The sequence below is a fragment of the Myripristis murdjan genome, chromosome 2 (genome assembly GCF_902150065.1).
Source record: "Myripristis murdjan chromosome 2, fMyrMur1.1, whole genome shotgun sequence".
Taxonomy (NCBI): Eukaryota; Metazoa; Chordata; class Actinopteri; order Holocentriformes; family Holocentridae; genus Myripristis; species Myripristis murdjan.
Window position 1 is genome coordinate 9680198 of NC_043981.1, and position 22735 is coordinate 9702932.

General features: G+C 40.1%; 1 protein-coding gene across 2 annotated transcripts; it reads left to right on the top strand.

Annotated features, from left to right (window-relative positions):
- Positions 1-244: 244 nt before the first annotated feature.
- On the top strand, positions 245-16262 carry dglucy (D-glutamate cyclase). 2 transcript variants are annotated; one of them, XM_030067061.1, is made up of 15 exons: positions 245-426; positions 962-1044; positions 3747-3900; positions 7411-7497; positions 8574-8712; positions 8992-9142; positions 9276-9398; positions 9659-9880; positions 10422-10539; positions 10881-11023; positions 11206-11305; positions 12064-12212; positions 12658-12777; positions 14560-14720; positions 15211-16262. In XM_030067061.1, the coding sequence occupies exons 2-15, from the start codon at positions 969-971 to the stop codon at positions 15361-15363; spliced, it is 1896 nt and encodes a 631-aa protein (XP_029922921.1). In that variant the 5' UTR covers positions 245-426; positions 962-968; the 3' UTR covers positions 15364-16262. The 2 variants fall into 2 exon arrangements, with proteins under 2 accessions (XP_029922921.1, XP_029922929.1); XM_030067069.1 differs by lacking the exons at positions 245-426; positions 962-1044 and adding an exon at positions 1370-1403.
- Positions 16263-22735: the final 6473 nt, after the last annotated feature.

The following is a 22735-nucleotide window of genomic DNA, read 5'->3' on the forward strand; positions in this document are numbered from 1 at the left end:
GGAAAGACAGGAACTAATTACAGAATTTTAAAAAATGGACATGACAGAGGTATCAGTGAGAGGTATTTTGAAAATGGGATCACTCGGAAGGGGTAGAAGTAGTTTTTTTAAGTTTTTGAATGAAACTGGTCTCAGCAAGAGAATATAGTTTAATGTAATGCATAAATAATACTGAAGATGGCAGCAATGCAACAAATTGGATGCCAGCTGCCGTTAAACGCCAAAGAAGAAGAAGAGGAAGAGGAAGAATCAGCTATCTGTTAGGTTTTTTCGCCAAACTCTTGCACATGCGCATATGATGCGCTTGGCCTGGCTCTAATCTTAACCATAACCTTTGATGCACTTGGGAGAATTGGAACCTACATTTCTCGAAAATTTGGAGTAACCTAGACGGGACTTGTTAGAAATGATACACAGGACCTCTTGGTGAGTTGCATTATCCACACGGACACATTGTCACACCGAAGTCCAGCCGACTCAGCTCAGTTGTTTTGGGTCACAATACTCGCCACTTCCCGCCACGGTGTAGTTGTGGAAGTAGACTAGACGATCCGCTTTTAAAAGTCCATATTTAATTGAAATACGTGCTCCTTGGCGGCCTGTGTGTATGCCGAAGTGAAGACAGGGTCCTAAATATGTAGATATTGAGTCCCCTCTGATGACTTCAAATGTATGTATCTTTGTCAATAAACATGTATTTAATTGCCAAAACTTTGAATGCAGCCTGGCGTGGAGAGAAGAGAAAGGAGGCCTGCTGGTCATGTTTCATGTGTCAACCAGCATGAAACCTTGTTTTTGTGTTTGACCAGACGTTCTCTTTAAATTAATTTATGAAAAAACTTGAATATTTAATGAAACCGTAGCCTTGTAATGAGACAGGAAAGTCCCCAGCAAAAAGACATTTTAGAGAGACAAGTGACTGCTTCATCAAATGCCTGTGTGTGCGTGCCTTAATATTTAGGTGAAGGATGCTGACTGTTGTTAGAGCTGCTAGGCGTGCCCTCTCAAACCTCAGGAGCATCTCCATATCTGCCCTGGAGTCAGGTAATACACACACACACACACACACACAACTCAGGAGGATCACTACCACACTCTCTCTCACACACACCCAAAGTGCGCAAGTGTATTAAAAGTGCCTAAAACTATGCAAAAAAAAAAAAAAGAAAGAAAGAAAGAAAGAAAATCCTTAACCCCTTCAGACCCTGCGTCCATTGGAATGGACATATTTCTGTCTCTAAACCAATAAATACTGGGTAATTGAATGATGTCAGTAATGCTGGTTACTGGTTGGATCCTGATTATCCAATCATAATCATGTTATGACTTTGAGCACGCTCTGAGAGAGTGACATCAGACATCAGACAAGACAAGCATGGCTGAGCGACTGCAGAGAGGGAGGAGTAAGTGCCCATTTTCAATCAAAAATATAAATTTATGTTCATGATGGCCAAACAAATTTTCTGTCAGCATAATTGTAACTGTTACAAGTGATAATATTTTAAGTAATTTTGAACATACATCATATGGTTAATTTACAGGATTTTTTCAAAGTCTGATGTCCATTGCAATGGACATGAAAAAATACTATTAAAAACATGAGTTAGCAAAAATGTGTTTTTTCCACTTTGTTTTTATGTTGGAAAGGAGTCAGAATCAGTTTTTTTGCCCAGCAGAAAAAATGCGAGTCTGAAGGGGTTAACAAAGTATATTGCATAATGAAAAAATGCAAAATGTCCAGCCATGACATTTAAGGTGCTGTGATCACAGAATGACATGTAATGAATATTGTTCCTTTTTGTTGGATTTTTTTTTTTTTTTTTTTTTTTTTTAATGAATGCATATCAAGGTGTGCTACCAGGACTCTTTAATCTGCCAGCTAGCAGCTGAAGTGAGCAATATTTTCAAGTAGGCATGTCTCTTCTGTCTGTCACAGCCTGGCTGTTAGGCTGTAACAAAAATGGGAGACTAGATGAGTTTTGCGAAAGTAAAAGGATATTTATTGACAAAAATAAACCATAAAGAACTGAGATAAAACGTGGAAGTCAGTGGTCAGTAGTGTAGGCAGGTGTGGAAGTGTCTGAAAAAGGAAAAACAAACAGCAGCCGCATCTGTGCCGGAGGAGAAGAGCAGAGAGATCCATGGGAAAGGAGGGTGAGAGACCACACCAGGCCCAGGTGTGGCTCATCAGACTGAGGATACCATGCAGCTCAGTCAAGCTGGCGACGCCCTCCGCCCTGCCCTGGATCCTACAAGGAAAAGAGAAAAACCAGCAACAGGGACAACTAGTGGAGCGGAGTGGTCGTCACATGTCTTCTTCTGCATGCTATAAGTATAGTGTGAGAGTTCAGGTAGGAGTCAGAATGCCACACTTCAGACACACAGTGGCAGCAGACTCAAACCAAGGACCTCTTAGGAAACATTTTTCTATCCCTCTGTTAGACCAGACTTGTTCTCCCTCTAACCCCTAACCGATTTAACCAGTTTTGTTAGAATTTTAACTCCAGCTTGCCTGTTCCTCACATGAACATTAACTAAATGTCTCCAGAGAATGAATGACAGTTGACCAGTGCCATAGATCTCGTCTAGTATGTGTGTGTGCAGTGTTAGAGACAGGGAAATACAATTTTGTGTGTGTTTGATGATGGAGCGGCCAGAGAGTTTGAGTGCTCTGAGTCCTGATGTATTGAGGCTGTTAATCAGACAGGAAGATCCCAGAATAAGCACCACTTCTGGACTAGCCAATGGTAAGATCCAGTGTATCACTTCAATTTGAAGAGTCACATGTTTCCACATGCATTTTTAAATGATTAGGAATGTGCAGAGTGTGAAATTTACAATATAATTTGTGACATTTTCAGCCAGGTGAATGTTAGCATGATAGCCATCATAGCTGAATGGACTCAAACTGCATTAGTAGAAAATCCAAGGAAAAAGATTCCACAGTGCTAGACACACTGTTGCAGCTGTGCCGGTCCCATGGATAGGGTCGTCATTGCTGCATGCCAAGCTTTGTTCTAACCCACACAAGTTTGTTTTTAATTCTTGTTGAGATCATGTCCAAAGATACCATGCATGTCCTGCTGAATTCCAGAGAAATATGTCTAAAATGATGCAAAAGGCATCTCTATTTGGTGTGATGCTGCAGCCATAAAATGAAGGCATCTTGCTTTTAGTATTTCACTCAATATATGCGTGATCTAGTTTCAATGAAGCTGCAACCAGCAGGTTATATATATATATACAATATGGATGTAATGTGGACGTGACATTGTCATGTAGTGGGGGAAAAAAAGTGTTGCTTTTTTTAAAACTTTGAAGCTACTGATGGAGCAATTTAAGTGAAAATCAAAGTTTAAGGACTAGGCAAAGCAAGAAGAAGGCTGTCAATCATGAATGACATAATGGGTACAGGTGGAGCCCCCACCTACTAGTAAATGGATTTAGGTTGTCGTAGAGATTGATTAAGTGTTTGCTCTGAGGTTGGTTCAAAACATTTTTAACAGAAAGTGGGACAGAAGTTTAGTCACATGTCTAAGTGATGAATGACTTCATTCTTGCTCTTTCTTGTGGACATGGACTGTGAAACTCAGATGAAAAAAGGTGTAAGATTCAACCAACACCATAGCTCCATTAGACTCCTGACCAGTTTGTATATAAGGCAGTGTCTCATAATTATGTTTAAATGCTTATAGCACATGGTTTTTGTGTGTGTGCGTGTGCGTCTGTGTGTGTCTGTTTTCCAGGATACCAGCAGGCTAATGTTGTCATCCTGCCCAGTCATCTGGCCAATGACTTCCAGGCGTTCTGTCACAGTAACCCTGGACCCTTGCCACTTCTTTATCGCAGCCAGGCAGGAGAAACTGCGTGCCCACCTCTTGCTAGAGACTTTGACATAAGGTGTAACACAGACACACACACACACACACACACACACCTACAAATTCTCCATCATACTGAGCACTAGTCTGAACACTTGATAGTTTTGATGTTTGCTGAAAATCTGATTACTTGATAAATCAGTGAGATAATTGACTGGCACATGGGAAATGAATGAACAGGCAAAGATGGAAGCAAAATAAAAAACACAGTCATGACTTTTTGGCACCAAAGGTGGACTGTAAGGCTGCAGCTGTAGATAAATGTAGTAATCGAGTATTCTACCGATTATTCCATCGATTAATTAAGTAATGGCATAAGAAATACTTTTGTGTTTTATTAAACAGTAGCTATTAGTAAATGTGCAAAAGAAAAAATTAAGTAGGCCAGGTTTCTTAAATTGAACCATTACTTTGTTTCCTTTTAGAAAAGCAACATTTTTATTGCATATTTAAAAGAATTATTTAAAAGAATTATCTTTCCAAACAAAACCCGTTAAATGCATAAAATGCCATATTACATGGCGTGATAATTTATTCAACTCTTCCTTGGCTCAGTACAAACCTTGCTACAACCTTTCATGTAAAGCCATTAAGAATTTAAGGGACAAAGCAGTAAAGCAATGAGGAAACAGGATTTGTAAATGAAAAAGTGGATTTTATTTACCCCCAAAAATGCAACTTATTATAAAACAAGGATTTTAACTACTAGGCCTATAAAAGAGATGTTCACTGAACAAACTGACCCAACATAATGACACATGAGGGAACATTTATAGTGGCTTGGCCAACCCAAATAACAGACAAGGGGGTAAACACAACATCAACCTTAACATCAACTATGACTAAACACAAGGCAAACTAACTAAACCCCCTCCCATGACATTTGCAGCTCATGATAGCATCCAATCAGCTGGCTCCAGGATTTAACAGTCCTCGACCCTCAGCCACACCTTTTTTCTCCGCCACCACCAGGAAGGAACACTGTAAAAATGCGTGCACTCCATGTAAAACAATGTAAGATTAAAGCGAATAAACAGATTCTAAATCAAACAAACTGTGTTGTGGTATGGTTGACTGCAAATGAAATAAACCTGTGCAAGTAACAAACTAATGAAACTATACTGAAACTAATGTGGTGAGAAAGTGAATTATGGGGCACTGTCACAAACAGACAAGGCAGTTATGTTAGAACAGTGGTGGAAGTAATTAACGTTACATTCTTTATTATCCTTCATCCTGACTGTCCATCATGTGTATTTACATTAAATGTGCACATTAACATTACCTTGTTGTATCGTCTCCACTACATGTGTAGATGTTTTCTGTTTGGATGCTGTAGCGTTGATGTTGCACTGTTGTGGTACATGAGTTCCGTTTTACAATGGATTCATTGCACTGCATTATTTTTCTTAAAGTTTGAAATGGACCCAATTTTTACACACTTTCTGCCATTTTCTAGACAAGCCTGCCTCTTCTCGCTCTTCTCTCGTGTTTTCTCTCCATTCCATCTCACAACCATAGTTTCTGACTTGTGCAGTCAAATTATGCGTTTGTGTCACAGTAATTATCGTCTCTGTGCTCCATAGCTTGATGATTTTTAGTAATTAAATAATCTGAGTTTATCAAGGAGTCATTTCAGCCCTAGTCAAATGTTTTTTTTTGTTTTGTTTTGTTTTTGAGAGAATCTTGCATATTGCATTTAAGTTATAATCTTACTGTGATGACTTTAGTCTGTTGTTAGCCTGTTGTTTGACATGAGAGCTGTAAAAACCTTATAGCAAACAAATGTAATGCTGATGCTTCTTTGTTTAGTTGAAATGCCAACCAAGAAACTTTCTTTTCTGCTCTATGAAGTCTAGCCAGGGCTAGAATCGAAAATATCAAAGATATCCCTTTAATTGGTTCAGTAAACCTACACATAACTACAGTGATGTCATTGTTCCTTGTGATCAGTTATTTTCCATGGTTACTGTTGATATGTAACCATCCGTTTCTTTATACAGAGGTGAATCATTCAAAAAATCTTTGTAAGGTTGACCAAGCGGCAAAGGCAAAAAAAAAAACTGAGAAAAACTCCCTAATGCAGTCCAGGTGATTGATTTATAAAGGTGAAAAACAGAGACAAATCCAGTGTAGTACTATATACAGTGCAGGCCTGGTGGAAAAAATAAAACTGAAGAGGAGAAACAATATTTGCACAACCCCAGACAAAACTGAGAAAAAACAGCTTTGCACTGCACTGAAGGCTATGCCCTTTTAACACAGGACCCTTACCAGGTACAAACTGACTGGCCCCTAGCTCATCTAATTACATCTGCTCTTAGGAACTCCAGCCTCCTCTTTACATAAGCTGGGCCCTACGAAGAAACACAACATAATCAATTATGTCATACAAGATAATATTTTCATTACAAATACATAAGAATATCAACAGTTTCATTGTTAAACATCCTAATACAAATAATAAACAATTATTAATTCAAAATGGTAATTAAAAAGGCAGTTCAAAAATCCAGTACAAACCCCCCCTCGAACTCCAGCCCACTTGGCGCAGTCCCCCGGGAATTCCTTCACAAAAGCCGATAGCACACGCCTGGCTGGTTTGGCAGCTCCAGGTTTGCACAGGAGAGTCAGCAGAGCAGAAGAGAACAAGTTACAAACAGTGCTTTTTGAACAAATACAATAAATTGAAATGCTTAGAAAAATCCATCTATGTGTCTTATTTAGAATGCATTTTGTGTGCTTTGTTACACTGTGACCAGGATAGAAGAAAATACACCATTTTGTCAGCGGAACTCCCAACATTAACAAATAAGGCGACAGATGAAGTTAATGAAATGAAAAATAATTATTAATGAAAGTGGCCACAAAGCATGTGTGCGCATGCTCGTGTGTATCTTACTCTGCAGAGCATGGTCTAACCCTGCAACAGTCTTAGTTCCCTCTATGTTTCTGTCTTTTCTGTCTTTGTTTTTCTCTCTTCTACTCTTTGAGTGGGATTTTGCAAATGGCTCTGATAATGTTTGAATAGCTTATTAGATTTCTAACATTACACTTTGAGGAACACCCTTACCCTAAACTTCTGTGGGACAGAGATAAACCAATAAAAAAACAGCATTGCACTGCACACAGCTACTACACACCACTCCTAGGTGCCGGTGTTTTTTGCTCTGCTTTTCAACTGTAATTAATGTAGGCTTATTACAGAAAACAGCCACAACATGAATCCCTGCAAACTAGCTTGTCCTTTTTATAAAATGTGTATAAACAATCATTCCTTGAAACCACTGCAACCTACAACCTTTGTGAGTTTAACAGATAGATAGATAGACTATTATGATGCATTGAAGACATTAATTTTAAGAATCAAATCAACAGGCTTAGGGGTTCTCTACCGAGTGTTTCCATACCTTCCTTGAATTTCACTTACACTTAAGAAACTTGAATTACAAAGATGCAACAGTAATGCAACATTTCTGCATTTAAACAAGTGAATGGTAGATTTATTTCTCTCCATCTGTGTCTCTAGGACTGATATCTCTCAGTACTGTGTCTATGAGAACGGTCGTCTCGTGAGGACAGTCTCCAGCCTGCAGGGCTGCAGTGCTGAACTAAGGTAATAACTCAATAAAGACAGACAGTCAGGGCGCTGTTAGAGAAGCAGTTCAAACACAGAGGCACGAAGACAGAGTATAATCATGACCACTCAACCAAAGAAGACATTAGCATTTTCACTTTAGGAGCTAATCAACATATAGTGACCAGTGAGGTTCATCGCTTTCTGTGATGCTTATACCTTGGTGCACGTGTTTAAGGTTGTGCAATACCTCAACAGTGGTTACTGTGGAGTGTACTGCCTAACTGAGTTCATAAATAGTTAGCAGCAGGCAAAACAATCCTTCCCCTAGAATGAGAGATGGAGCAGTTTTATTCACATTGGGATAACAAAAAAAAATTAAGAACTTGCATAAAGAAAAAATGTTTTATATCCCAAGAAAGAGCAAGCTTTGAACTTTAAATTAAAACAGAGATCAGATTTTTTTAAGACATTCCCACATGCAGTTATGGGCCAATGAAAATGTGACATGAAAACTTTTTTTTTGGATTTAGAGAAGCTGCCATCCAGAAACCAATGCATATATCTAACTAACCATTAATGCTTTGAACAGTCCATGTATGTATCTCAAAGCTCTGAAAAAATCAAGAAGCTGGGGCAAATATAAAGTTGTTTTCTGAAGGCCCAAACATGGTCGACCACAAAACGCACGTAATTTTTTTTTTCCATTTTTGAGGTACCAGTTATGATGTGTGGCAGATGTTTTTGTATATTCTGGGAGAGTAGGTGGAGGTGTATTATCGTACCAAATTTCAGTTTCCTATGTGGTGTAGTTCCTGAGATATTGACACCTGAAAATGGAGGAAAAATAAGGACAGGCGAAAATCGCACCAAAATCAACACATACGCCCCTCACTAAATTGGCCATATCTCGAGAAGTATCCATCCGAGGAAACTAAAATTTCACAGTGTGCCTGTTGGATAGATAAGGCACAACTGGTGAATTTTTCAGAATTTTTTGAGACCCAAGTGCGTGGGCCATTTGGTGAAATGACGTGGAATGATCCATATCTCAGCTTGTAAAATCCTGCTTGTGCTCATTGCAGGCTCACCTGTCCTTGTCGTTGTGCTTGTAGGGCTGCATCAGAGAAGCAGACATGGTCAGACATGGTGTGTTTCTATCTGGGATGCAGTTTTGGCTTCGAAGGCCAACTGAAGAAAGCTGGAGTTCCTGTCAGGAACGTGGAGCAGGGCAGAAATGTCAGCATGTACAGGGTATGGTACAAATACAGTAGAACACCTTTGAAGATGCTATGTGGAGCATTTCAAAGGATTAATGTAGCAAACAAATACTGATACCTTATAATGATACCATATAATTACCAGAAACAAATGACTGCTTGGTCTTTCACACTGTTGCTCCTGCACCATATGATTTTTTTTTTTTTTTTTTTTAATAAAGTACTTTAGGAATGCCTCTCTGACCAGTCAGATTCCATATAAGGTCATTATGCTTTATAACACATGCATGTGTGTGTGTGTGTGTTTGTGTAGACTTCGGTCCCCTGTGTTTCAGTTGGAGTGTTTAGCTGTCCCTTAGTGGTCACTATGCGTCCTGTTTCTGCTGACCTGTTGAACGCAGCATTGCAGATTACTCACCTCAACCCACTAGCACATGGAGCTCCCATACACATAGGACATCCAGGTATATCTATATATAGAGAGAGACACACACACACACACTTCTACACAATAATCATTTCTTTCTGTAAGTACATAAGACATAAATGTGTTTGTATGTTTTTACGTGTGTGTGTGTGTGTGTGTGTGTGGTGTAGCTTTTCTAGGCATACAGGAGCTGTCCAAACCAGACTATGGGGACCAGGTTGAGCTGCAGCCTGGGGATGTTCCAGTCTTCTGGGCATGTGGAGTGACTGCTATCGAGGCAATACTGAGCAGCGGTGAATAATCTGATTGGCTACAACATGGGAATCATGTGGGCTTGGAAATGTTCATTTCAATTAGTAAATACTATTTTGGAACTTGAGGCTTGGTGAAAAACCCTGACTTCTGCAGTACCCTGATGTCACCACTAAGGAAATAACATGTCATGAACATAAAAAACAAAAACGGTAAAACAAACAGCTGTCATCACAGATATCAGATGTCACAAAGCCTCTAAACTAAACAGAGCTTGGGTTTTATGTGTCGCTCTCTCTAGAGGCGTCGTTGGCGTTCAGCCACTCACCAGGCTGTATGTTCATGACTGACATTCCCGACTCCTCTTCATCCATAACTTCTCCCACCACACCTGCTGACCCGGATCCTGAGCTCACCCCCAGCTGCTTCTTGCTATCCCACGATCCCTTGTTTTACAGCTTGGCATCCCACAGGGCAGTGGAAAAGATCAGACAGTTGGAGAGGATTATCGGAGAGGATCCAGGTATACACACACAAACTTCATAAGTATCTCTTGCACCACTAGCCGTACTGATTTGGTTATGAAAAGACTGATGGTGACTGACAACTTCAGTTTGCTTTTATGTACAGACATAATCTCATAAACACGTAACTACTAAACTAAAGCCCTTTGGTGCATGGTATCCTGGTTGGACATAATAAGATAGTATTCAGTAACATGCACATTTCTCATTTGTAGTCAAACATTTTTATAGAAGTCTGTGACCCTTGGCAATAGTTACACAGAAGCCAAACTGACAGGCAGCTTGGAGTGTAAAAGTTAGCCAGCAGTTAGGAAACAAAAAAGAGGAGAGCAAATATGAAATTATGCTGAGATCAGTAGATTGGTAGAAAAGGAATGTTCATGAGAAAAATAGAGGGTGGAGAGAGACACGTGAAGGAATTATGGGTTGTTTAGAGTCATACCTAAACTCCACAAGAGTGATTTAACTTAACTAAACAAGCATAGATTTGTTATTTGTTATCAGCATACATTCTGATAAATAATTTTTTTTTTCTCCCAGGTCAGCGAGGGATCAGAGCTTTATTTGTTCAGGATGAACTCCTACACTCCTGTCTGGCACTCTCCCACTCCTCTTCTGTTGCCATAACAACGGGCTTCCCCACACATTATATGCACAGGTACATGCATGTACATACACAAACTGTGAACACACACCCCTCACATGTACATGCTTGTATACTGTCATGCAGTGGTTGTCACACTTTCCTCAGAAGTTCCCTTTCTGAAGTTTTCAGAAGTGTTTTTTTCTCAGAACGCAAGCCCCTTTTTGCATTTGTCTTTTGGCTCATTCATACAACTAGCCTACAGAGTTTTGTTAGCAGAAAGCTCTGCAACAGAATGTAGTTAAAAGATGCTAATATCATTTCCTCCCCAATAATCTGGTAAAAAGGTTAAATATTCTGAACACTTCACTCCGCATCACTCTTGTTTATTTCTTATTGTTGATATTTCGTCCCAGCCCCCCCGATGAGACAGATGGCCCCCCCGGAGCCATTGCCATAGCGACTATGCTGCTGGCCCTTGGGAAACAGGTGACGCTGATAACGGACAGGAGAGCACTAGAGATGAATCAGGACATCATGGAAGAAGCTGTGAAGACAGGTGGGAGGGAGAGTGACCGACATCTTTTAATGTTGCCGTGTAACTCAACAGACATTTCCGCAAAATGTCTGTTGAGTTACACAGCTGAATTTAAAGCCTGCTGTTGGAAACTCTGACAGTGACATTATTTTCAAGTTATCATCTGCGCTTGCTCTGGTGTGCCCCCACCCCCCACCGCCCAGGTGTGCTGAAATCTGCAATCCCATTGGTTGTCTTTGAAAAAAACAAGTCGGACTCTGCCCTCCACTTCTTGTGTCACCAAGGAGACCGCAGCAAGCCCAGGTGAGCTGACCTCACCTGTAATGTCAGCATGCTAGTAAGGCTGAGCACACACTTAACCCCTTTAAAACAAATTCACCTAATTTCTTTCAAAACCACGGGGGAAAAAGGCAATGAGCAAATTGGCACGAAATGACTGAAAATTAATTACCAAAAAATTGAAAAATTAAAAATGTATAATTCTGATATATATTTGAAATTACAATAAAATTACCACAAAGCTTCCCTGAAAAAATGTAAAATAAAAAGAGAAAGTGAATTTTGTTAAGAGGGTGAAATAAAACCTTTGAAAATAAAAGACCGCCCACAGGCTGTTGGATTTCAAAAGTCTAATAGCTTTTCAGCTGATTCTTGCCACAATTTGGCATCACATATGATTTTTTAAAATGAGAATTGGTTGTGTTTTGATTCAGTCTTGCACATTATGTGTTTGGGTTGAGGGTTCAAAATTTAAATATTCTTCCTAGTAATGCAGAGTTTCACCATCATTTCGAACAGGTTTGTTTTTTAGGAGTTGAATCTGGGCAACAGACAACAACAACCAACCTGGCAAAATAATATTATATTACTCAGTTAAATTCTTCCATAATATAATCTAACTGTAATGGACAGATTTCATCACTTGCACCAAATGCACAGAACATGTCTACAATAATTTGGTTACAAAATTGAGTCTAAAATTCTATTTTGTTCTCCATGAGATTTTGAAATAATCTCATAGCAGCTGAAAATAATCACTTCACATGATATTTAATATCCAGGTTTGACCACTTGCTGGCAATAGAGCGTACTGGTCGAGCTGCAGATGGAAATTACTACAACATGAGAGGAATCAACATCAAACATCTGGTGGATCCTATTGACGATTTGTTTATTGCTGCCACAGATATACCTGGAATTATTACCACAGGTAGGCCACATACCGATGATATGTTTTAAACATTTCTACTTTCACCTGGAATCAGTACTATTGGTGTTAACAGGCCTCTTGGTGGCCTATCTGGTCTATTCATTACAAACTAGCACCACAAAAATGTAACTGTGTGACTCATATCTGTGTAAACAAAACAAGTTATTTTACAAATTTGCAAGTATAGCGATCTGCCACTAAAAATGTGTTCTTTTCGTCAATTTTTATGTGCTTTTAATCAGCCATCTAAATAAGTCTGGCATGTTGAAATGTGTGCATGTGCCATTAAAATGAGCTAACCTTTCAGCCATACAGCTGCTACATGATGATGGTTTTTGATGGATCACAAATACATATGTGAATACTGCTTTATGGAGCATTCCATAGAGTTCAACAGGATTTTTTCTCTCCCTGTCTTGCCATCATGTCACTCATCTCTCTCTAGGAATCGGTGATGGTGGTAATGAGTTGGGGATGGGTAAAGTAAAGGACAAAGTCAAGAGCTTCATGCCCAAAGGGAGCTTAGTTGCCTGTGATATTGCGGCTGATTATGCAATTACTGCTGGTATGGATTCACATCAAATACACACACACACACACACACACACTGGCTATGCTAATGCTCCTGAGTTGCTGTTACGGATGCATACACATTGAACACAACTACTTTAAATACACACGTACAGAGTTTGTGTCATCACTGTTAATGCAAGTGTGGGTGCACATATGGTAAAGAAACACTCTTTGTCCAACTTAAAGTATACATCTTGACTCTACCTCTGTATTTATTAGGGGCCGGGCAGCCTAAGCTGCCAGGTCCCTCTTGTATTCCTGTTTCTTCTTCTTCTTCTTCCTCTTCTTCTTCTTCTTCTTCTTCTTCTTCTTCTTCTTTCCTTCCTTTCTTCCTTCCTTCCTTCAAAGTCCTACTTCCCATGTGCAAAAAATCACCAAATTTTGCACAAAGGTCCAGTCCCATGCCAGATTACCTCAGATGCAAACACAAGCCAATAGTCCTGATGGTGGCGCTATAGCAAGCCTCTAAATTTCAAAACTTTGAAAATTCATAACAAATCAACCATAGGTGCTACAACTTTCATCAAACTGTAGCCCCAATACTGAAGAAACGTTTGTGCACTTAAACCTATTGCAAATTATGAAATCCATCACTCTGTTTTTTTCAAAAACTGTAAAACTTATTAAACCTATCTCCTCCCACAATTTTTGCTCGAATGTCACCAAACTTGCTACAGAGCATCTTCAGACTGTCCTACACAAACGATCCACACAGATTTTTGATTTATTAAAAATTGAGCCTACAGCGCATCAAAATGTTTGACTGTAAATGGTACTGTAAACATACTAGTGTCGCAAAGGGGTGGAAAGTTTTCGGTAAATTTCCCGGAAAGTTACCGAAAATTCCCGTGGGAATTTTCGCTCTGGAATATTGGAAATTTTCAGAAGATTTTTGCTGTCACTTTTTTTCCAATTTTTCCGAAAATTCCCGGGAAAATTCGGCCCGGGAATTTTGGGAATTTTCGTTTTTTTTCTTGTCATTAATTTGAATGAGGTTTTTAAAAAGTTTCCATGGAAATTTAAGCTTTTAAGAAATTAAGAAATTGCATTTTTGTTGTTGTTAACTTAAGGTGAATGAGGCAAAAATAAACAATAATCAATAAAATGAATGTCAACATCAATATCACCAGTCCCTTCTCTCTGCTTGGAGGTGGGGTGATCAGTGAAATCACCTGGTGGAGTTTTCGGTTGGAATGAAAACCTGCAGCCTCTCGGCCCTCCATGGCACCAGTTTGACACCCCTGACATAGACTATTCCAGATTAACATAGTCTGCCACATTACAAAAGTGGTGAGAATTACAGACATCATGGAAGTTGCCTTTACCCTGGCTGGACTGTATCTTTGAATTGTTCCCAGGGGCATTAGATAACAAATCTCCACACTCCAAAATCAGTGCATCTAATATCATCCACCACTGAAACTTTCAAACCCACTTATATTGATTAAATGTCTGGGACGAAAGTGGAGCAAATAAGTGACTCAAAGATATATTATATTATTGAGGTGGGTCATCAAACTTAACATGAGCAAGGGTTCTCAGTGGCCCTATGATATGGCTTTTGTATGAATTAATGAGCACCTATTACAGTGGGAAAAAAAAAACAAAACAAGATCAACGTTGTCACTGACATATTGCCATCCTTCATCATTGTTCCACAACACTTAGCTTGTGAGAAAGCCGTAACATGCTTCTCATAGTATTGCCCTGTGTCTTTTGTCTTTGGGAATATCCAGTCTCCATTCAAGCTCAATAGCACCTTTTGCTCCACCAGGGGTGTCCAACTGGGGAGGTTATGCTGTGGCCTGTGCACTCTATCTGCTCCATACCTGTCCGTCCCACCAGCGATACCTGAAGAAAGGACTAGGAGCGGAACCTGTAACTTCCCCGGCACAGCTCCAGGACTGGGCTGCTAACCTGCCGTCTGTGGACAAGGTTACAGATGCAGTCACACAGACACACATGCAGAACAGATGCAGTTAAAAAGGAATCACAAACAACAGCTAGCTCATTTTTCTACACCTGTATTTGCAGTTGCTCTGATTAATGCTCAGTGTTTGGCATTTATACCCACAAAGATGATTTTTTTTTTTTTTTTTTTTTTTACCCCATGAGCAGATACTCGGATACTCATGGATGTCCAAGTGTCAGTAGTTCAGACCAAGATATCACAGAAGGAAGCCATACAATGCAATTCAATTACCTGCATTTACCAAAGGAAACTGAAACCCACTTTTAATATGTATACCAGAGAAGTACTTCTAATGTGTTAAATGCACACCTGCAAAATTACAATTATGTAGAGACAATCTGAAAAACAAGATATGTGTAAACTGCAATTGAAAAGGACACCTACACTTCCAGCATTGCATGCTGTCTTTTTAGCCCCTCTTTTTTTCCAATGCCCCTCTCTCTGTCTCTTTAGGAGGAGTCTATCCTCTCTACCCTGGTGCGTTTCGGGATACGAAGTGGCAAAACCGGTCACCTGGCCATGGAAGTGGATGGATTGACCTTTCACCCCACACACTCTGACATCATCACCAGACTACTGGAGGCTACACAAGGCCCCACCCACTAAGAACTGACACCTGACCCTTAACCTGCGCCCTATGAAGCCATTGGAGTAGATTTCTTTAGAAAGTGGAGGATTTAAAAGGGCAGAATTACCCAAGCTCTGTTTGCCTGTGTTTCAGATTTGATGTAAGATATTTTTTTTCATATAGTATTACTAAGAATATTAATAATATTCTTATTCATAATAAGAAGAATATTAGGACTACTGGAACAAATTATTGTGAATTCAGGTCACAGCCAAGCAGGAGAAACAGAATCAAGCATTCAAAGTACACACTCAAACGTTGTGTTTGCACTTGTGTGTGGTTGTAAATGCTACCTTAGTGTAGCAAAGTAGCAAAGAAGAGGAAATAACTTTTGTCTTTCATTCTCAGCTTTGCTATTGAATGTATAATAAATGTGAGCAGAAATTCATGAAAACTACTGCCAAATACTTTGTTTCTTACAGTGGTTTGAAAAATGAAAAAAAAGTGTTTATGTCACTGAAGAAGTGCCATTTTTGGTCTGGCTGTAATTTTACAAGTAATGGCAGCAAACAATTTTTCTCACAATACTTTTTGCCCATTGCCAGCCTCAGTCCCTGCTGAAGACAAGATAAGTGCTCATCAAAATATTACTTGTGTGTTAGTTTTTTAAAGTAATCTTGAGCTAAACATTACATCTTGAGCTACACATTATGCTGCTAATATCAGCATAATGTGTAGCTCAAGATGTAATGTAATGTAATTATGTAATGTAATTATGTTAGAGGTGAATATTATTTTTTGAGTTATAATGGAGATATTGAGATTTTGTTTCTTTTTTCACAATGGAAATGTGATGTGATCATAATAAGATGATTTGTTTCTTACCATCCCTCCACTGGGAAAGGTGAATTAGCTTCTGTAACAAACAAAAAAAAAACAATATTGTGAAAATGAAATGCTTACCACTCACTTCATCATTGTGCTGTTATATTTTATACATTGCAGTGACTGAATTAAATGAAATTAAATGAAATATTTTTGTGTACCAAGTTAAAAATATTGCCAGTGACGTAAAAGGTTAGTCTAATAATTGTTTGGTGAATTTAGCTGTGTTACTTCTTTAATTAAATTCAATTCAGTTGTATTTGTATAGCATCAAATCATAAAAAGAAAGTTATCTCAAGGCACTTTACAGAAACCCAACAGATATTAACCAAATACATGGACAAAAAAGACCAAGCACAAGGCAACAGTGGCAACAGCCTGATGTTAGGCACCTCCCAGCTATGTTTTGACTGTTAGAGATGCTGTATTATGTTGATAAAAATATGTTGCTATTTTTCTTGTTTTTTTTTTTTTTTTTTTTTTTACTACATTGTTGCAGAGCACATTATGCATTTTTTTTTTTCTGCTGTAGCCACTGCCATTTTGTGTCTTTTGTCAGCACAGTGTCAAGAGTTAACTACAGTGTGTATATATGCCTATGCATATATTCAGAGAGCAGTGTAGATGGAAATATATTTTTGATACTGTTATGTTTATGTACCACAGAGTAGACAAACTCAGGCTATTATTTGTCAAGTTATTGTTTTATTTTGGTCTTTATTTTACTTTTTGAAGAATGTTATATACTGGCACTGGCTTGAATGAGATGTGCATTCATTGGGTTTCTCCTTATTGATCCACACATCCTCAGATCCACAGTGCCTCTAGCCTGTGTATCGCTTGCCAGTGGTCCAGATATCCCCGAGGTCTGAAGCCGGTAACACAAGCAATAAAAATTATTCACAGTCAAAGTGGCTTTTACTCAAAATATTTCCTGGTTCCCTTTATCGGCCTTACTCTCTTCCCTACTACCATTGAATCCCTCTAATTTTACAAGCAACCCTGTGGTGCTTTCCTGCCTTAAGATTTGGTTACAGTTCAGGTGCCATTTCAAATTTGTATCACCATCCACCCACACCTGTAACTAAAAATCATTTGTTTCCTGCATCACTAATCGACACCACTTTTATGATTTGGTATAGTCAAGGCGTTAAGCACTTCAGGGATCTTTTTAAGGATGGTATCTTTTCCACATTTTCAGATCTGATGTCAGATTTCAGCTTGCCTGCTTCCCATTTGTTTCGTTATTTCCAACTCTGACATTGTGCCTCTACTCTGTTTCCAGGCTTCCCTTTCCTTCCTGCTAACCAACCATGGGACGATCTTCTAACATTGAAACTTAGTCAGAAGTCTCTTATATGTAAGATATATGCACAATTAATGACATTTGATGGCCACTCGACTGATAAAGCTTGGGTTGGTTGGGTGCAGGAGCTGGGTCTTGACTTCACAGATGAGTTGTGGGATAAAGCTGTCTTTAGCATACATGAGCATTAAAGGCAGCAGGAGAGGAGACTTTATGGCACAACAGCTGGATTAGATTAGATTAGATTGTGCAAGTCGACCTAATACAGTGGTCACTGAGTGTATATGCATAAGTAAACGGCAAACATAAGCATCCAAACATATGCAAAATTCTATAAAAACTATATAACCTGTAACTATGAAGTTATGATTTTCCACATTATCTGCTAAAATGTGTCAGTCCAGCAGGATGGAGGGTGAAGTTTGAGCAGATCAAGCCTAAATACTGACAATCGACATTTCAGCTTCTTTCAACCTTTATTTAAGGCCAGAGAGATGTGAGAGAACACAAACAGACTGCCAAATGGAAGAGGTACATTTGTTCTTTTGTGAGTTAAAAAAACAAACAAACAATCAAACAAAAAAAAACATAAAAAAAAAACAACAACATATGTTTCTGTACATCAAGGGGAAAATTTGGAAGCAATTTGGAAATTGGAAATTTGCAAGAAATATTTCAATCTAAAATTCAAGACAGCCATTAAAATTTGGACCAGGCTTAGACCCACTGATATTAAAAAATATATTTTAAAGCTGTGAAAGCAGCATTGCATACATATGACATATATATGTTATATATATTATTCCATTAAAATATTTTTGAAAAGTTTCCTCCTTTGAGGCCTCAGAAGGTTCGATTCTGACTCGGTCCAGAATTCCAGAATTCCCGTCACAGAGGAGCATCGGAACACCGTCACAAAGCTCCTCTGTGACGTCGGCGACACACAGCAGACCTCTGGACCTGCGAGTGTGTCTGGACTTTCATTTCCAAAGTGATCACTTACAGTAAGCATGTCACTGAAGCAGGTCAACGACCACAGGAAGACGGGCTCCTCACAGCTCCGTCCGGCTCCACAGAGCCTCCACCAGGCTCCCATCACCCACATTCACACCAGGTATGGACATTTTCCCTGCTGTCTACACAACTTTCTAACGGACTTTCTGACTCTCTCTCTCGGGTCACATCTTGCTCAGCTGCTCTCTGCTTTTGTTTCCATTTTTTGGAAGAAATCAAGCCAGTTTGCTCAGGTTGCAAAGGGTTAATTAAATTTAAACACAAGAAACATGACGTTCATCCAGGTTTCAGACGGTTAGATTTGGTTTGACAGGTTTGATGTTCAGAGTGACAGCGCTCGCTCTCCTGTGATGCTGCTTTTACACAACACTTCCACAAACAGCTTCCACAAACAGCTTCCATCAAATAGCGGAAATAAGACACGACAGATTATGATTTACTCATTTAGTGATAATAACAGTAAAACAGCAGAGTGCTGTTATTCTGTATATCAGCACTCACTGAGCGCCTCTTGTCCAATCAGAATGAGCCACTAACAAACTGTTGTATCATGCCTGACATGTATGGTGGTATATTATATTTGTTCTTTTGCTCTAATTATGTTGTTGCTGTAGTTTGTGATGTTTGGACAGCTGTTGATACATGACTCTTGACCTTTAACCTTCAGCTTCACCAGAGCTGAGAACACGCTGAGGGAGCAGCGTCAAACTGAGGAGCTCCATCATAAAACTCCCAAACCAACCTTCAGCCATGTTGGCCCCCAGCTCTCCACGGGCAGATTCAGCCGCCAAAGGGAGCTGTTCAGGGCCAACCTGAAGAAAAGGAGGGAGTGGATGCTGGAGCCTTCTCCAGAGTTTAAAAAGGCCCAGGAGAGGAAGAGGAGGGAGGAAGAGCTCCGAAAAGAGAGACAGAGGAAGGAGGAGGAGGCGGCCAGAGAGAGAGAGGCCAGAGAGAGAGAGGCCCAAGAGAGAGAGAAAAGAGAGAGAGAGGCCCATGAGAGAGAGAAAAGAGAGAGAGAGGCCCATGAGAAAGAGGCCCAAGAAAAGGAGGAGGAGGAGGAAGAGGCAGCAGGAGTCCCAGAGGCAGAAGTGGAGCTGAAGCTCGGCTTCTGGGAGAAGCTCCAGGCCTGGAACTTCAGGCAGCAGAAAGACCGAAACCTGAAGAGGATCTCCAGGACTCTGAGGCAGGAGCACAACTGCTGCAGCTGTGAAGGTAAGTCAGGTTAGGAGTTGTATCCCCCTCAGGGATGTGTAGCTTCACAGACACATTGTTGTATTTTTTCAAAGTGGTGTGTGAAACCATTAAGAATAATATAGTCAGTCTCCAATTAATTTAAATTTAACATTTATTTCTTTTTTTAAATGATTTATAATTTAATATAACTTAAACAGCTCAGGGACATTCATGCAATATTGTTTGAGCACCTTTTTGCACCGTCAACTTAAAATAATGTTCTGTTTTTTACAGAAGGGGTGAAGTTCGCTGAGCGGCAGCAGTGGAAAAGGAAGAAGCTGCTGAGAAAGGAGGAGGAGAGACAGAAGAGAGAGGAGGAGTGGAGAGCTCAGCAGCTGGAGAAGGCCAGAGAGAGAGAGAAAAGAGAGAGAGAGGCCAGAGAAAAGGAGGAAGAGGCAGCGTCCACGGCAGCAGAGGAGGAGCTGAACCTCGGCTTCAGGGAGAAGCTCCAGGCCTGGACCTTCAGGAAGCAGAGGGAACACCACCTGAAGAAGATGGCCAGGTCTCTGAAGAAGGAGCACGGTGTCTGCTGCAGCTGTGAAGGTAAGTCAGTGCGCTCACTCAGCAGGAGGTGTGACGGCAGCGTGGCCTCCTTCAGGTCTGCTGCAGCTCCGTCACACTCCACACTAACCTGTCCACCTGTCCCCCTCCTCCTGCAGTGGACGGCTGCCCGGAGGTCGCTGAGCGGCAGCAGAGGAAAAGAAAGAAGCTGCTGAGGAAGGAAGAGGAGAGACAGAGGAGAGAGGAAGAGTGGCGAGCAGAGCAGCAGGAGAAGGCCCGCAGAAAAGAGGAGAAGAAGAAGAAGAAAGCAGAGTAGAAGGAGGACTTCTCGGGCCCATCCTATTTTTTTTTTTTTTTTCATTCATCTTGAAAACAAAATCTCCTCCTGATGAGACCTTTTGTCCTAAACTGAGGAAAGGATCCCGGGGCTGAAGTCAAACCAACTTCACCTTCAGCATCCTTTCCCATTTTAACACACACACACACACACACACACACACACACACATAAACACACCACCACCACCACAACCCTTCACTCCTCTCAATCTCCACGCCCCTTAAACCCTACACACTCTAACACCACACACACACACACACACACACACACACACACACACACACACACACCAAAAGGTCTCATCATGATTGGCAGATTAGATTTTTTTTTCAAGATGAATGTGCGCTCTTAAAAAGGACGTCGGCAGTTTATTTTCCAGCGCTCCACACGGCCCAGCCTGGGAGCCGGGACGTCCTGAAAAGCCCCACGTCCTTTTTAAGAGTGCACCTCGGGCGGCACGGTGGCTGCTGGTGAAACACTGCGGCCTCACAGCGAGGGGGGCGGGGCTTGGGCTCGCGGCCCCGCCCTCTCTGTGTGGAGTTTTCGTGGTTCTCCCCGTGTCTGCGTGGGTTTCCTCCGGGCACTCCGGTTTCCTCCCACACTCCAAAAACACGACTAAATTTGCCCCATCAGTAAAATAATCTGTCTCTCCCTCAGCTGATGCTCCCTGATCGCTACTTTTTAGTGAATAAGTCTCTTTACTGTCATTTGTTGGCTAGATGGTGTTATTTCATATTTTATTATAAGTTCTGCCAGTTACATTTTGCTCAGAGAAGGAAGGAGAACATTATTTCAAGAATCACACATGAAGTGCAATTATAAGGAAGAGGATTTGGGCCAACCCAACAGTAAATACATCAATAAACACATAAATAAACTGAGTTCTGAGATTTGTCTCAGAAAAAAGTCATAATTTTGACTTTTCTATCATAATTCTGAGAAGAGAAGAGGTTCTTTTTCTTCTGATGTGTGCACATCAGAATTTGATCAATAAATATACACACTCAGTGTCAATTTATCAGCTCCACCTGTCCCGTCTGCTGCAGTTCAGCTCAGCAGCTCTGCCTTAAAGTCTACCTTTAAACAAAGTTTATAATGTTCAGTTTGTGTTGACATTGTGGAGAATGTGTCACTTTAATTCTGTGTTTATTATTGAGGTTGTAGTTTGCAGAAGTCTGCTACCGGACTACATTATACTGAGAGGTGTTTCTAATTTTTTGTCCTCGCGTATTTAATTTACATGAGGTGGGACAGAATAGTGGAAACAGCTGTCAGTAAAATGCAGTACAGGCCAACAGCAGCACTAACTATGAGCTCAATGCCAAACATAGAAGTGAATGATCACCTCTGTTACTGTGACAACAAGACAAGTTCATATAGTCAGGATTTTGGTAGAAGGGGCTCTATGCAGCACTTTGAATAGAACATTATTTCAAGAATCACACATGAAGTGCAATTATAAGGAAGAGGATTTGGGCCAACCCAACAGTAAATACATCAATAAACACATAAATAAACTGAGTTCTGAGATTTGTCTCAGAAAAAAGTCATAATTTTGACTTTTCTATCATAATTCTGAGAGGAGAAGAGGTTCTTTTTCTTCTGATGTGTGCACATCAGAATTTGATCAATAAATATACACACTCAATTTGTGTCAATTTGTGTCAATTTATCAGCTCCACCTGTCCCGACCTTGTGCTAGACTAGAACTTATTCAATTCAAAGTGCTGCATAGAGCCCCCTCTACCAAAATCCTGACTATATGAAATCTATCCGAATGTTGCAGACCTATGTGACGGATGCCGTGGCTCTCCCTGTAATCTAAGCCATATGTTTTTCTCCTGTCCTAGGTTACGGAAATTTTGGAGTGACTACACTCCTGATCAAAATTTTAAGACCAGTTGAGAAATTGCAAGAATTTACATTTTGCACTGTTGGATCTTAAGAAGGTTCTAAGTAGAGCTTCAAAATGCAAAAAGAAGAAATGGGAGTGAGACAAAAAAAAAAATTGAGTAAGCAATTTATTGTAAACAACCATTAAACTGAAATAGGCTGTTCATCAGCTGATCAAAAGTTTAAGACCACAACCTTTAAAAGCCCAAATCTTCGCAAAAATGTGGATTCAGTGTCAT